Here is a 14575-nt window from a genome sequence, read left to right as displayed (position 1 = left end):
GTAACATTCAAGATCCTTCATATGGCATTCAACTTATTTTATACTCCAGGCTCCTCTAAACTCTTACTTTTGATACTACATTCATGTCTTAAACATAAGACTTCTCTACCTAATTCAAAAAATTTCCCATAAATTTGCTCACGTTCAGAATGTCTTTCTTCTCCTCTACATCTGTCCATCCCTGTACATATTTTGAAGCAAAATAATCACATTTTTCCAGTGTAGCAATTTCTACAACTACTTTTTATATTTTTGGTAAGAGTAAATCAAATAAAATGCATAAAGGCGTTTCTATGCTTTTATTTATTTTAGCCTCATCAAATTTTCTTTTTTAAATTATAGCTAGATATTCACTTTCCATTTATTGCATTGTACTTCAGAGGCCATCTATTAAGTACATGGAAGCAAAAAATGCAACAGAACTGACAGAGTTTGTTCTCACAGGATTTAAGTATCAGTCAGAGTGGCAAATCCCCCTGTTCCTGCTCTTCTTGATAATATACCTCATCACTCTCCTTGGAAACCTTGGTCTGATTGCCCTCATCTGCAATGACCCTCACCTTCATATCCCCATGTACTTATTCCTTGGGAACTTGGCCTTTGTGGATACTTGGTTATCATCCACAGTGACCCCCAACATGCTGGTCAACTTCTTTGCCAAGAGCAAAATGATCTCTTTCTCTGAACGTGTTGTACAATTTTTTTTTTCCTTTGCAATCTGTGTAACCACGGAATGTTTTCTGTTGGCAACTATGGCATATGATCGCTACGTGGCCATATGCAAACCATTACTGTATCCAGTGATTATGACCAATAGACTATGTATGTGGCTGTTAGTTCTACCTTTTTTAGGTGGCCTTTTCCATGCCACATTTCATAATGCTTTTTTATTCAGGTTAACGTTTTGTGATTCTATCATCATACATCACTTTTACTGTGACATTATACCACTGTTTAAGATTTCCTGTACTGACCCTTCCATTAACTATCTGATGGTATTCATCTTCCCTGGGATAATACAGGCATTCACTATTTCCATTGTTCTTGTCTCTTATACATTTGTTTTCTTTACAGTCTTAAAAAAGAGGTCTCTACAAGGTATAAGGAAGGCCTTCTCCACCTGTGGAGCCCACCTCCTATCTGTGTCTTTATACTATGGGCCTCTTCTCTTCATGTATATGCTGCCTGGATCTGCACAAAAAAATGGTCGAGATATGATGGACTCTCTATTTTACACTGTCATAATTCCTTTCTTAAATCCAATTATCTATAGCCTGAGAAACAAGAAAGTCATAGATTCCCTGACAAAAATGTTAAAGAGAAATGTTTAGATTTCATACTAACATGTTCTCCTTGTATTCAAACAACACAAAATTGTGCAGACTAAATTTTGCTATGTGTTCACTATTGTTTAAAATTTGTGCATTTGTAATCACCTATGCTTTTAATGATTTTAGATATTGGTAACTAATAATTTCCCTAAAATAACTGTATATCAACTGTTTATATCATTCTAAGATAATTAGAGAATAAAACAAGTATGAAAATATTTTAAATGCATTAAGCACTGATATAGTACCATTCCTCTGAATAGGACTTTCTGATATGCTTGATATTACTACAGTTATAGAGCTGAGAGACTGGTTCTGGTAGCCATCAAAAGGTTCTCATGATTTGGGGTATGGGAAATTGTACTTCTTGAGATCAACTCCACACCATAGAGATAAATAAACAGAAGTGGTAAAGCAATGGGGGGGGAAATGACATGGGAGATAAGACAATGAGGACACAGCTGCAGTATAACTGATGCTCTGAGCTTAGTGTTATTCTTAGAGAAAAGGATAGAGGTGAGTTGCCTCTCACTGTATTTGATTTTTCTAATGTCCTTTTTAGCTGTGTTTGTGTGTTGTAGGTCAACCTGAAAAATTTCACTAAATCATAAACCTATCTGATTTGAATGAAGATTTAATTTGAAGAGACATAGAGAACAAAGAAACGGCAGAATAGGAGGAAAATGGTCAAGTCTCTTAGATTTTTTTTTAAAATGAAGGTAGGAGGATAAAAAGCTTACTAGAATGTGTGGTTGACAATGAGGATCTGTAAATGCATATTACCAAAATTCAAATAATATTAAGATGAGATGATATCATAAGGGTCAGTGAGTGGATGCGGAGGACATAAACAGGAAAAAGAGGTTGGAAGTCTGTATCTTAAAATCTTCAAATGTTCATCTTTGTCACACTACATTCTCTAAGTAGAATGAGGGGTGCATCTTCAGGTTCACCCCTTCTATCTTCTCACTACTGATTCTGGGTACATTCTTTGCCACTGAGACCCTCACCCTTCTAACCACCTTCTTCTTCCATGATTTGCAAAACTCTACCTATTTATCTCCTCTATCTGTTGGATGCTTTCTTCCCAACAGTTGTCAGAGTGTTCTTTTTAAAAAGAACTCATATGAAATCAAATAGCTCTTGAATTTTTTTAATGGATTGTTATTCCTATTGTGATATATGGATATATGGTATTGTATCTAGATCTTTATATACACTTAAGTAAATATTTGTTCATGTGTATGCTCAGATAACATGATTTATATCTACATCTCTATCTATCATCTATCTATCTACCTCTGTCTCATCTCTCTCATCTCTATCTGCATTTAACTCTTCTTCACCCTGCCTTTTTTTCTGGCATAATTTAAGGTTCTTTCATATGGAAAAAGTGTTTTTACTCTGAAGTCTATTCCTTCACATTTCTTCTAATAAACTCTGTCTTATATTCAAAATGAATTACTGAAAGCATTCTGGTTTCACTACTCAGGTTCATCCTATTGCTTATACATGTCTCTCCACAGAGAATCAACCCACACCTCTGCAAATACACTGTATCCATTTAAATTGAAATGGTGCCCTTTCTTCAAGGTCTAATTTAGAAAATCATGGACTTGGAGGAAAGACTTGTGGCTGCCTGATGGGAGGGGGAGGGAGTGGGAGGGATCTGGAGCTTGGGCTTATCAGACACAGCTTAGAATAGATTTAGAAGGAGATCCTGCTGAGTAGCATTGAGAACTTTGTCTAGATACTCATGTTGCAACAGAACAAAGGGTGGGGGGAAAATGTAATTGTAATGTATATATGTAAGGATAACTTGATCCCCTTGCTGTACAGTGGGAAAATAAAAAAAAATTAATGAGTAAGTAAATAAATAAAAGAATTTGGCTGAAAAAAAATCGCTTAACAAAAATAAAAAAAAAAACAAACTTCAATGATGCATTTATGCATCTCCAGATTACCCTAAAGGGAATCAGCGTGTGCACTTATTTGAAACATTGCTGGTTTATTTATTCTCCTTAGATCACAAATGGATATGTCTAATACTTATTTCAGTCAACAAATTCTTACAGCTTATAACTGAGAAGTTCTAGTACTCCTTCTAGTATAGCAGAGTGGCTTACACACATGAGGGTCTAGATAAGTATTTGAGATACCAACAGAATTTAAATAAATGTAACAGTACAAATACAGAGAATTCAGTAAGAGTGCATCAGCCTTTTCCAATATTTTAAAGAGTCCAGGGAGATTCCTGGGCCTGGCATGGCTGCTGAATGCAGTTCACCTTATTAAGACTATTTTGTGACAATTTCAAGTATTACACAAAGTGAATAGTTCCTGCTCTTCTGATTACTAGAATTAGCTCTTTGGTGAGAATGGGATGAAAAATTCAGGAGAAATAGTTTAACTTGATGTTTGTTTCAAAGATACAAAATAAATAAATTCTTAAATATCATTATTATATATGTTTGAAGGTACATATTTGAGGGAAATAACTAACAGTAGTATCACAATATTTTCTTCTAGTTTTCAATATAAAGCCAGAAACTCACCAACTGTACAATGATTATTTGATTAGCATAGGGTTGGCCAGGGTACAACCAATATGATATTCAGATATATATGTTATGTATGTATTATACACACACACAAACACATAAACACACATATAGTAAACCTTTACTATAGAAATGTTTTTATTATAAGATATAGGCTGATACAATTATGGAGCATGAGAATCTTCCCTCTATAATCAGGAGACCCAGGACAGTAGGTGTCATAGATCAAAGGCCTGAGACATTAGAGCCAAAAGTAGTTTCCTGTTTGAGTCTGAAGTCTTGAGAAAAAAGATCACCAAAGTCATCAGGATAGTGTGTCTACCAGTCAAGCAGAAAGCAAATTCAAATATCCATTGCCTTTTCTGCTCAGTTTAGCTCCTCAGCACATTGGATGATGCCCACTTACATTGAAGAGGGCCACATGCTTAATTAAGTCTACCAATTCTATACTAGTTACTTCTGGAAACACCTTCATAGACACACCAGAAATTATGTTTTTCAAAATATGGGGACATTCCATGGCTACCCAAGTGGACACATAAACCCAACCATCAAAAATCTATTATTGTCAACTTGGTACCCATATACAATTCCTTATCCATATTTAATCCCCATAAAATGACAACAGTAAGCTCATAACTCCACCTAACATGAAACAACTATAATATACACATAAGAAAGTGTATTAAATCTTTCCCCAGAGGAGGAGGTAAAATCCTTGAGTGATTTTTATTCTTCTTCTTGATATCTGGTAATTTGAATATTATGATGTCAAATGCACAATGCTTAAATACTGTGATACATAATCAATACATTTAAGTTATATGGTAAGGGAAGGGAATAATAGTGGAAAGAAAATAAATGCATTAGCTGTACACACACCTTCACCGCCTCGACATCCAGATATACAAAACATACCCTTACCAAACTAAGAAAAAAATACACATGGCTTTTTTATCCTCATATCCTATTAATGAACACATGGTTTTTAACTACCTTCTTCCACTACCAATCCATATACCCGTTGCCTTCAGGAAGCACCACTGCTAGCCATTGTTCTTTACCTGGTGGGGTGAGGCAAATCTTCATTCCCAAAGAGTCTAGGCCATAAATATTCCTGCTCAATGAGTTTGTTAAAGTTTGCCATTGACCTTAGCTATAGCGAATTGCACAACTAAGAGATATCCAAAGTAATATGTATTTGAGACTTGCTGATCCTTATCTCCATTGTGGAGTAGCATTCCAATTTCTCCTTAGTAGGAAGGATCAGTCATCTAGTCCACACAATAACTCCCTTCCTTCAATATGAGTCAGAGGAATGAGAAGCTCATGGGCAGTCTTAACTTCCATCTCACACACACAATGAGCTGCACAATGAACTCGTTGTGCTACCTGGTGGAAGTATTCCTACCTCTGGCTCTAAGACTTCTAAGCCTTCAAAGCATAAGAGCAAGGGAACATAAAGAAAAAATATGCTAGTATGTTACTAAGTGTATTAGTGAGTGCTGCCATTCACATTTCCACTTCTTGATTCCTGGACCCTTGAAACCTGGCTATTGAAGACAAAGTAACCTATAGTAAACACTGATTTATAAAATATAAAGCCTTCTAGAGAATCTTGTCCTAGATCTGCAAGGTATTTGCATCTTTTCCAAAGGACAAAGTATTGTGGATCATTTTTATAAATTTTTCTTGGGAAGCATAGATGATAATGATGATAGTTAATCAAAATTCCATTGCATCTTGGCAATAAAGTGCATGAGAGATACATCTGTTAGTCAGAAAAATAACTTGTATTGGGTTGGATCAATTTTTGGATCATTATTTCAAAGAAATTTCATATACAAGGTATTCCTTGAGCTATAATAATAAGATGAAAAATTGTTTGAAAAGGCACCTTCTAAGTCAGCCTTATTTGATGGTAACAGTTAACAACTGCATCATAATACTTCCCATCTTTTTTCAATATAAAGAAAGAAATACACTAAATGAACTGTGAGGGTTTGTATTAGGAACCAGGATTGTTCAGACACAGGATACACTGGGGGTGTGTGTGTGTGTACATGCACATTTGTTAATTTCTTTCTATCTCTACCTATATATCTCCCCATCCATTCACCATCCATCCATCAATACAGAGATCAACCCATATACATAGTACACATCTATTTACATATATATCTACATCTCTAAATCTAGACATTTATGATATTCGCTCCTATGATTATGGAGGCTGAGATGATTCACAATCCGCTTTCTGCAAAGCAGAGACCCAGGAATGCTGATGATAGCTCTAAGCTTTGAGAATAGGGAAGCCAATGGCATAGATTTCAGTCTAAGACTGAAAACATGAGAACCAAGAGCACTGAGGGCAAAATAAGATTCATGTTCCTGAACAATCAGTGTCCTTCTACTCTTTTGTTCCATTCAGGCCCACTATGGATTAAATGATTGCCATCCAGAAAGGGTCTGGCCATCATCTTGACATAGTCCATTAAATCAATACTAATCTTTCCCCAAAGACACAAACAAAATAATGTCCAACAAGAAATCTGGACATACCTAAGCTGAATAAATTTAACACATAAAATGAATGATTTCTGGTCCACTTGTTGTCAACATGGCACCCCTACACAATTCCTTATGTTTTGCTTACACTTAAATGAAGACAATAGCACCCCTGAGCCAAGATGGCAGAGTAGGAAGAGCAGGAGTTCACCTCCCTTCCTAGGCACATCAACATTACAACTATTTAGAGAACAACCATTAATGAGAAAGACCTGAATCAGTCAGAATAGACCTTCTACCACTAAAGATATCAAGAAGGAACTTCAAAAATACAGGTGGCAGGGGCAGAGTCACTATAATCAAGCCCATACCCTCAAGTGGGTGACCCACAAATGGAAGAATCACTATAAGCACAGAGGTTCTCTGCAAGTTGCAATGAGTCTGAGCTCCACATTGGACTCATCAGTCCAGGGGTCCTGCATCAGAATGTCAAGGTCTGAAATCAGTTGTTCTCACAGGCCAGCAGGGCTTACTTTCCTGAGACCCAGATTACTTTGGAAAATAGAGATTCTACTCTTAAAAGGCATCTACTAAATCCCACATGCTCCAGATTCAGCCATAATTTGAAAGGAGCCTGTGTGAGACCCTCCTACAGATCCTGAAGGCTTTCCTGGAGATGCACGAGGATTCTGGAGCTCACCTTGGGGACATAGACACTGGCGGTACTCCTTATTGGGAGCCTGCTCTAGTATGCGGAAAATGTTGCATGGTCCTATTTTCAAGGGGACCCAGAACCCAGTCCTGTATACTGGTATGCAGGAACTAGACCCAAAAATCCTGGGACCCTGTGGCCAGAGACCTCAAGACACAGCTACATCCACCAGGGATCAGGCACCAGTCCTAGAACATGCTGAGCCCTGGCCACACCCACGAGAAGGCCAAGCATTAATATTATTACTAAATGATCATATTACCTAAGGCAATCTACATATTCTGGGTCATACTGATCTAAATACCAATGATATTTTTCACAGAATTAGAATAAACTTTAAATTTGTATGGAAACATATAAGATCCTGAATAGTCAAAATGCTCTCAAAAAAAAAAAAACCCAAAAAAACAAAGGAAAAATGACAGTAACACACTTCTTGACTTCAGGTTATACTAGAAAGCTATAGTCATCAAACGAGTATGGTACTGGCACAAAAACAGACAAAAAGATCAACAGAACAGAGAGCCAGGCAATAGGCCTCTGCACTTAAGGACAACAATTAATCTGTTGGAGACAAGAATACACGATGGGAAAAAGATAGTCACTTCAGTAAGCTGGGCTCAGAAAACTAGACATCTACCTGTAAAAGAAAATTACAGCTATATGTGAAAGAAATTAGAAAATATTCCTACACTATCAACAAAATAAACAAATGATTAATTAAGCTTAAACACTTCGGTGCAGCAAAAGAAACCATCAACCATATTAAAAAATGGCAAAGGACTTAAACAGTCACTTTTCCAAAGAAGATGTACAAATGGTCAACAGGGACATGAAAAGATGCTCATCACTGCTAATCATCAGAGATATGCAAATCAAACCACAATGAGATAACACCTCACACTTGTCAGAATGACCATCATCAGAAAGATCAAAAACAACATCAGTGAGAATGTGGAGGAAAGGGAACCCTTTTACACTGTTAATGAGAATGTAAATTAGTACAGTCACTGTGGAAAACACTATGAGGTTTCCTGAAAAAAAAATGAATATAGACTACTACATGACTCAGAAATTTTACTTTTGGGTATACATCCAAAGAAAAGTAAAACACTACACTATGTTGAAGGACACATGAACTCCATAGTTCCTAGCAGCATAATTTATACATGTCAAGATTAAGAAGCAACCTAGGAGTCCATCTACAGAGGAATGAATAAAGAAGATAGAGTGCACCTTATTTAGTTGTCCACTCTCAGATGGTATTGGATGTGGTAAAGAATTATTGCCCTAAAATCCACAGGGGCTCACCAGGTGTTGTGCCTCTTTTTAGTTGTAGGAGGGGCCAGATGCAAAATATTACCCTTCCCCTTAGAAGGTATATATCCCCATGACCCAGACTAGTGAACCTCTAGAAATTTCACTGAGTTGAATGGCCCTGGATTTTTGATAGAAGCATTTTTCACCTTCTTGCTGAAAATGTCTACCAATAAGTCTATAGGAGTTGCTATTTCTTACTCACTAGGTCTAATCAACATGGTGAATCAGTGTCATATCTTATGAGAGGGAAAGAAATAAAAATCCCAGAGAAAAAATTACAACTCACATAGTTTATAAAAGCATTATAACAGGATATATGGAAAATTCTCAAAACTCTATAATAAGAAACATACAACTGATTAAAAATGGGCAAAAAAGCCTTTGAACAAATTTCACTAAACAAGCTATATTGTATATGTTAAATAACAGAAAACTGTGCTCTATATAATTATACTGAGGAAAGGCAAAGGAACAGCACAATGTGTCAATGTGACACACCCATTAAAATGACTAAAATTGAAAAGACTACTCATACTGAAAGTAGCAATTCAGGCTTCTGTACTCATCCATAGGCAGCAAAATAAATTAAAAGATAATCACACAAAACTGACAGGAACAGTACAATTTATATCATTTTTGGGTTATGTTGAATCTGCTATAATACACATTACTCTACTTACTCCGTCCACCTGCTGAGTTTTCAGTGACTTATCTTTCATCTGCAGTGTTTTTTTTTTCTTGTCTTTTTTCAGTTTCACTAACACAATTCTAAGAACACAGAATAATTGATCAGCGAGTGTACTAAAGTCTATGTCCTGTACTTTTCCTCTTCTGACAATAGATCAAAGTATAAACATTTCTCTGTTTTTCAGAATCAAACAAAAATATTACTTTTTTCATATTACACTAGTTTTACATAAATAATGCCATTATATTTCTCAATGAATGTTCAATGACAACTTCTCTCTTAATAATTAAAGTCAAATCTGAACATGTGGCCACTATGTTCAAAATTTCCCAATAGTTTATCTTTCAGTTGGAATAAAGAAAAACATTCCTGATGTAGCCTCCAGATCCTGTATAACTGCATGCATGCTAGCCTCCATTGTTCAAACTGGCTCCTCTTTGCATGCCAACTACATTTTCACTTTTTTTTTTGGTTGGTTTCTTTAATGACCTTGCTCTCTGATAAGCTGGGTCTGACAATGATGGAAGATCCTGAGGATGGCAAATGTCCAGAGGTATCACCTTGTTGGAAATGAAGACCTTGAATCTCACTCTTGGCTTAATGAAACGATCTGCATCTTAAGAAAATCTCCAAGCAAGTCACATGGATTAAAGTTTGAGAAGCACTAATTTAGCCTCTCTCCTACTGTGTCCCTTGTTTTGTGTTTTCCTTTGCTCCTCTCCCTGATTTTTGCCTAGTAATATTACTCATAGGATTTCATTGTAAAGTGGGGAGTTATGTGTAGGTCTGCATGTGAGCTACAGTTTCCATGAAGAGGACAACTTTCTTGGGGTTGGCTCCTGAAGGGTGTTTAGAACTTTAACCTCATGAAAATCAAGCATGATTAGCTAAACCAGACCATCCTGAGAAAAGCACTGAGAAGTATCAAAATTGAGAGATATAATGGAGTTTGAATAAATATGCTATAAATGTCATCTGTGGTGGAAAGCACTGCAATTTCAATTGTTAAAGCTGGAAATGTCAGCAATGATTTGATGTTTATAATTTCAGAGTCTGTAATGCCCTGTGGAATAGCCTGGATTCCTCATATATGTCCAAGTACATAATGCCCAGTAGAAAAGTTTAGGTTTGTCCTAAAGGGAGTCTTCGGGCATTATCAGGGGACTTTCCATTCTTTCCTCCTTCCTCCTCTGGCAAAAGAACACAGTTGTACAACTGACTCTGTAGTCAAAACAAATTCATATAAACAACATTTTCCTGAGCTTGGAAAATAAAGCCTCCAAAATGAATCAGTCTGAAAAATAACACAGTGTGCCTGTGTTATTGTCATTGCTGTGCTCTCATACTATTTTCTACTTCAGACAACTGAACACCGAAAAGATCTCAATGATTTCTTACCAGATATTGGTAAGAGAGAATTATTTGTATAATATTTATTATTTTTATAGAATGTTAAGATGCTATATACTATTAAAATACTATATAAAAGCAAAAATACTATTATTAGGTGCATAATAATATGATTTAGTTTATATGATATTGAAAATAGGAAACAAGTAATGAATCATCCGTGTATTTTAGGATTGTGAGTAAAATCTGGATAAGCAAAATAACTGTAAGAATACACTGTATTCTTTAATGATATATAGTTATCTGGTTAGAATAATTATAGTGCCTCTATAGGATACTTTTTGGTGAACTGGATTGTTAAAGAAATTAAAAGTGGGCTTTGTGATTTAGGTCTTGTTTCCTGGAAAATAAATATTTCTGATAATTGTGTTCAAAATACTTATTCCATTTAATTAACTACACTCTCTGATTAAATTTTAAGATAAATCAACTAAATAATAATGTCTATTTAATAACCCACTTCTGACAATAATTTCACTGAAAATAATACATATTGAAAAATTCAAAAAATGTTTCTCCAATGCTCTGTTCACCATTATGACTTAATATGTACTTACACATCAAATTGAAAATTTTTATTTAGTTTTGGGAATGCATGGAAGAAAGCTAAATTCGAATGTAAATTTAACAGCTACAATTATTGGCACTGGTTATTTCTATTGCCTGTATCAAGTTCCAGTCTTTGGCTCTATGGTTTTCTGCTATCACACTGGTAGAAAAGCAAAAGCTGTCCAGTAAACACAGCAACATTTCTAGAGAAAGTCAGCTCTCATCACAGTTACAACAAAGCTACTAGGCAGTTGTAGTGTATTTAATAACAATCCAAATGTATAAAGTATAATTAAAATGAAAGTCTCTATTCCATATACAATTTTCATGTAAAAAATAAACTGGATTTTTAATAAAATAAAAAGAAAGGATTCCCAGTGCTGATTGATGATTTTTAGTGAAAACCAGAGTTAAGACAAATATTTGAGCCCCCACTTCTAAGTCTTTCCCCTTATTTCATTTAAGCCCTTCTCTGGTACTTCCTCCCCTGCAATTCATTGCCTAATCTTTCCTACAATTATCTATGTCCTTTCTTTGCTTCTTGCTTCATGCTTCCTTTTTACTCGTCATATTTCCCATTCTACCGGTTCATATTTTCTTCTCTCAATGCCCACCTCTTGCCCATTGACAATTTTCATGACATTGTTTCTCAAGACAAGAAATTCACATCTGATCTCCACACCTCAGATATTCTTTCATTCTCCTCATTGCTGTAGAGCACTTCCTTCCCATTCACTTCTCATTATTCTCAGGCCCCAACTCTATCACAAAATGGAACCCACTCTCACTAAAGCCACTAAAAGTCTCTTAAATCCTACACTCGGTTTTCTCTATTCACTTCTTATCCTCCCAGGGAATTTATTTTGCTTTAAGCACTGTGTTTTTCTTTGTCCTTCCAGAGTATATTCCTCTCTTTAAGTTCCCAAAACCCAGCTTTCCAATTCCCTTCTGCTTCTCTGGTCTCTCTTCTCAATGGCTTTTCTGGTTTTCTTTTTCTCCCCTCATGTGAGCCTGAGCTCTTGGTTGCAAGATAACATGAGCTAAAGAGAAATTTCTCTAACAAAAAAAATGCTAGAGAAGCTTGAGAAACCCACTAGAGAAATGGGCAGAACACAAAGAAAAATATCAGACAGCCAACACCCAAAATTATGTCCCAACTTTCACTTAATAACAGCTGTTATCATTGCTGCTGAACTTGAATGCCACAGCTCACACTCACAATGCCATTGCTGTGGACACAGGATGCATTTTGGTGTCATGATATTGCCTGATTAGTTATCTTGCAACTCAAATCACTTTTATCCACATTTTACCTCTTTCTCTCCTCTTCATATTTCAAATCCACTGTAGTTGAACTTTAGTGGCTAATCTTAGATCTGGTCTCCTCACTCTAGGTACAAGGGAATGGGAGAGTCAGTAATCAGAATTTTGGTTCTAGAGGAAAGGACAGTGTATGTGTACACCCATGAATCATGTGGCAGAAAAGGGGCAGATGTTATCCATCTAATAAATGAGGTATATAAATTTTAACATAACATTTCCACTACTCACATTTATTTTTACTTTCTTCTTTTTACCTTATTCACACTGTGTTTGCATATATCATACATACTACATGATAGCCATCTCAATAATTTCCAACTCATTATTTCTATTAAGCATGTTGATAACTGTATGTCACTTTGATGTTCAGAGGATGCTCCTAGCTAAAAGTGGCCACTGCATCTGAGTTTTCAATCAAAAAATTTCAGATTGTTGTAGTTCCTATTGAGGCATGGTGGTTAGCAAATTCGACTAGGAACCATGAGGTTGTGGGTTCGATACCTGGCCTTTCTCAGTGGGTTAAGGATCCGGCGTTGCCATGAGCTGTGGTGTACGTCACAGACGCAGCTCAGATCCCGCATTGCTGTGGCTCCGGCATAGGCCGGGGGCTACAGATCCAGTTAGATCCCTAGCCTGGGAACCTCCATATGCTGCAGGAGTGGCCCTAGGAAAGGCAAAAGGACAAAGAAGAAAAGTTCAGGTTGTCTACCCAGACACCAAGGGATTCTTTCACTTTTACCAACCAACCCTTAATATCTAATGCATCACCAAGTCCTAGTGACTCTAAATTCTGAATTATTCTGCTCTACATCTTTGCCTTCCTCCAAAGTCCCAATGTCCTATTACACATGTATTAAGAACACTGCATAGGTTTTAATTACCTGGGGATCATTTATAAATATATATTACTAGATGTCATTTATGACCTATTGAATCAATTACTATAATAATTCCTCAGAAATTGTATTTCGTGCCCAAATTCCCCAAGACAATTCTGATATATACACTGATTTGAGAATCACTGGGTAAAAGTCTCAGCCTCCCAATTAGTATTTCTGATACCACATTCTTCGCCTTAAAGCCTATTCTATGACCAATATTTATTTTAACAAAATGAGTTGTTAAGCCACTACTTGTAGAACTTTTCAGTGTTTGTCTATTTCTTAAAGAGTAAAATTCAAGATCTTTCACTTGGCAGGCAATTCATTTTGTAATCCATGCCCTTCTAACATCTCTAGTTTTTTGTTCTTTCTTTTATATATGTTTTTAAATTACTCAGTGAATTTAATTACATTTATAGGTGTACAATGATCACCACAACCCAATTTTATAGCATTTCCATCCCAAACCCTCCGTGCATCCTCCCATCCTTCCAACCTATTTTATTCGGAAACCATATGTATTTCAAAGTCTGTGAGTGAGTATCTGTTCTGCAAAGAAGTTCATTGTGTCCTTTTTTTAGATTCCACATGTAAGTGATAACATTTGATGTTGGTGCTCATTGTCTGAATGACTTCACCTAGCATGATAGTTTATAGGTCCATCCATGTTGCTGCAAATGCCATTATTTCTTTCCTTTTAATGGTTGAGTAATATTCCATTGTGTATATGTATCACCTCTTCTTAATCCACTCCACCGTTGATGGACATTTAGGTTGTTTCCATGTCTTGGCTCTTGCAAATAGTGCTGCAATGAACATTGGAGTACATGTGTCTTGTTGAGTCATGGTTTCCTCTGGATAGATGCCCAGGAGTGGGATTGCTGGATCAAATGGTAGTTCTATTTTGGTTTTCTGAGGAATCTCCATACTGTTTTCCACAGGGGTTTCACCAATTTACATTCCCAACAACAGTGTAATAGGGTTCCTTTTTTAACCTTCTGGTTTTAACACTACATCCATAACCTAGAAAAGGATTTCTCTATCTCCTCCAATAGCTTCCACAAAAATTTGCTCATGTTCATTATTTCTATCTTCTCTTCAAAACTTGTTAATTCCTGGACATATTTTGAAATAAAATAATTGTATTTTTCCAATACAATAATTTACACAAACACTTTTCATATTTTTCTAAGGGTAAATATAATACAGGGCATTCAAGCTAGTGTATGGCTTTATTTCAATTATCCTTATCACATTTTCTCTCTTAAATGGTTGATGACTGTACTATTTAC

At 35.9% G+C, this 14575-nt stretch overlaps 1 protein-coding gene across 1 annotated transcript; it reads left to right on the top strand.

Moving 5' to 3' along the window:
* LOC100621552 (olfactory receptor 5H8-like) lies at positions 399-1331 on the top strand. The gene has a single exon (XM_013981163.1). The coding sequence runs from the start codon at positions 399-401 to the stop codon at positions 1329-1331; it is 933 nt and encodes a 310-aa protein (XP_013836617.1).

Source organism: Sus scrofa, chromosome 13 (assembly GCF_000003025.6).
Source record: "Sus scrofa isolate TJ Tabasco breed Duroc chromosome 13, Sscrofa11.1, whole genome shotgun sequence".
NCBI classification, from domain to species: domain Eukaryota; kingdom Metazoa; phylum Chordata; class Mammalia; order Artiodactyla; family Suidae; genus Sus; species Sus scrofa.
Note: the sequence above shows the minus strand (reverse complement) of the source record. Positions and strands in the feature narration are given on the sequence as shown.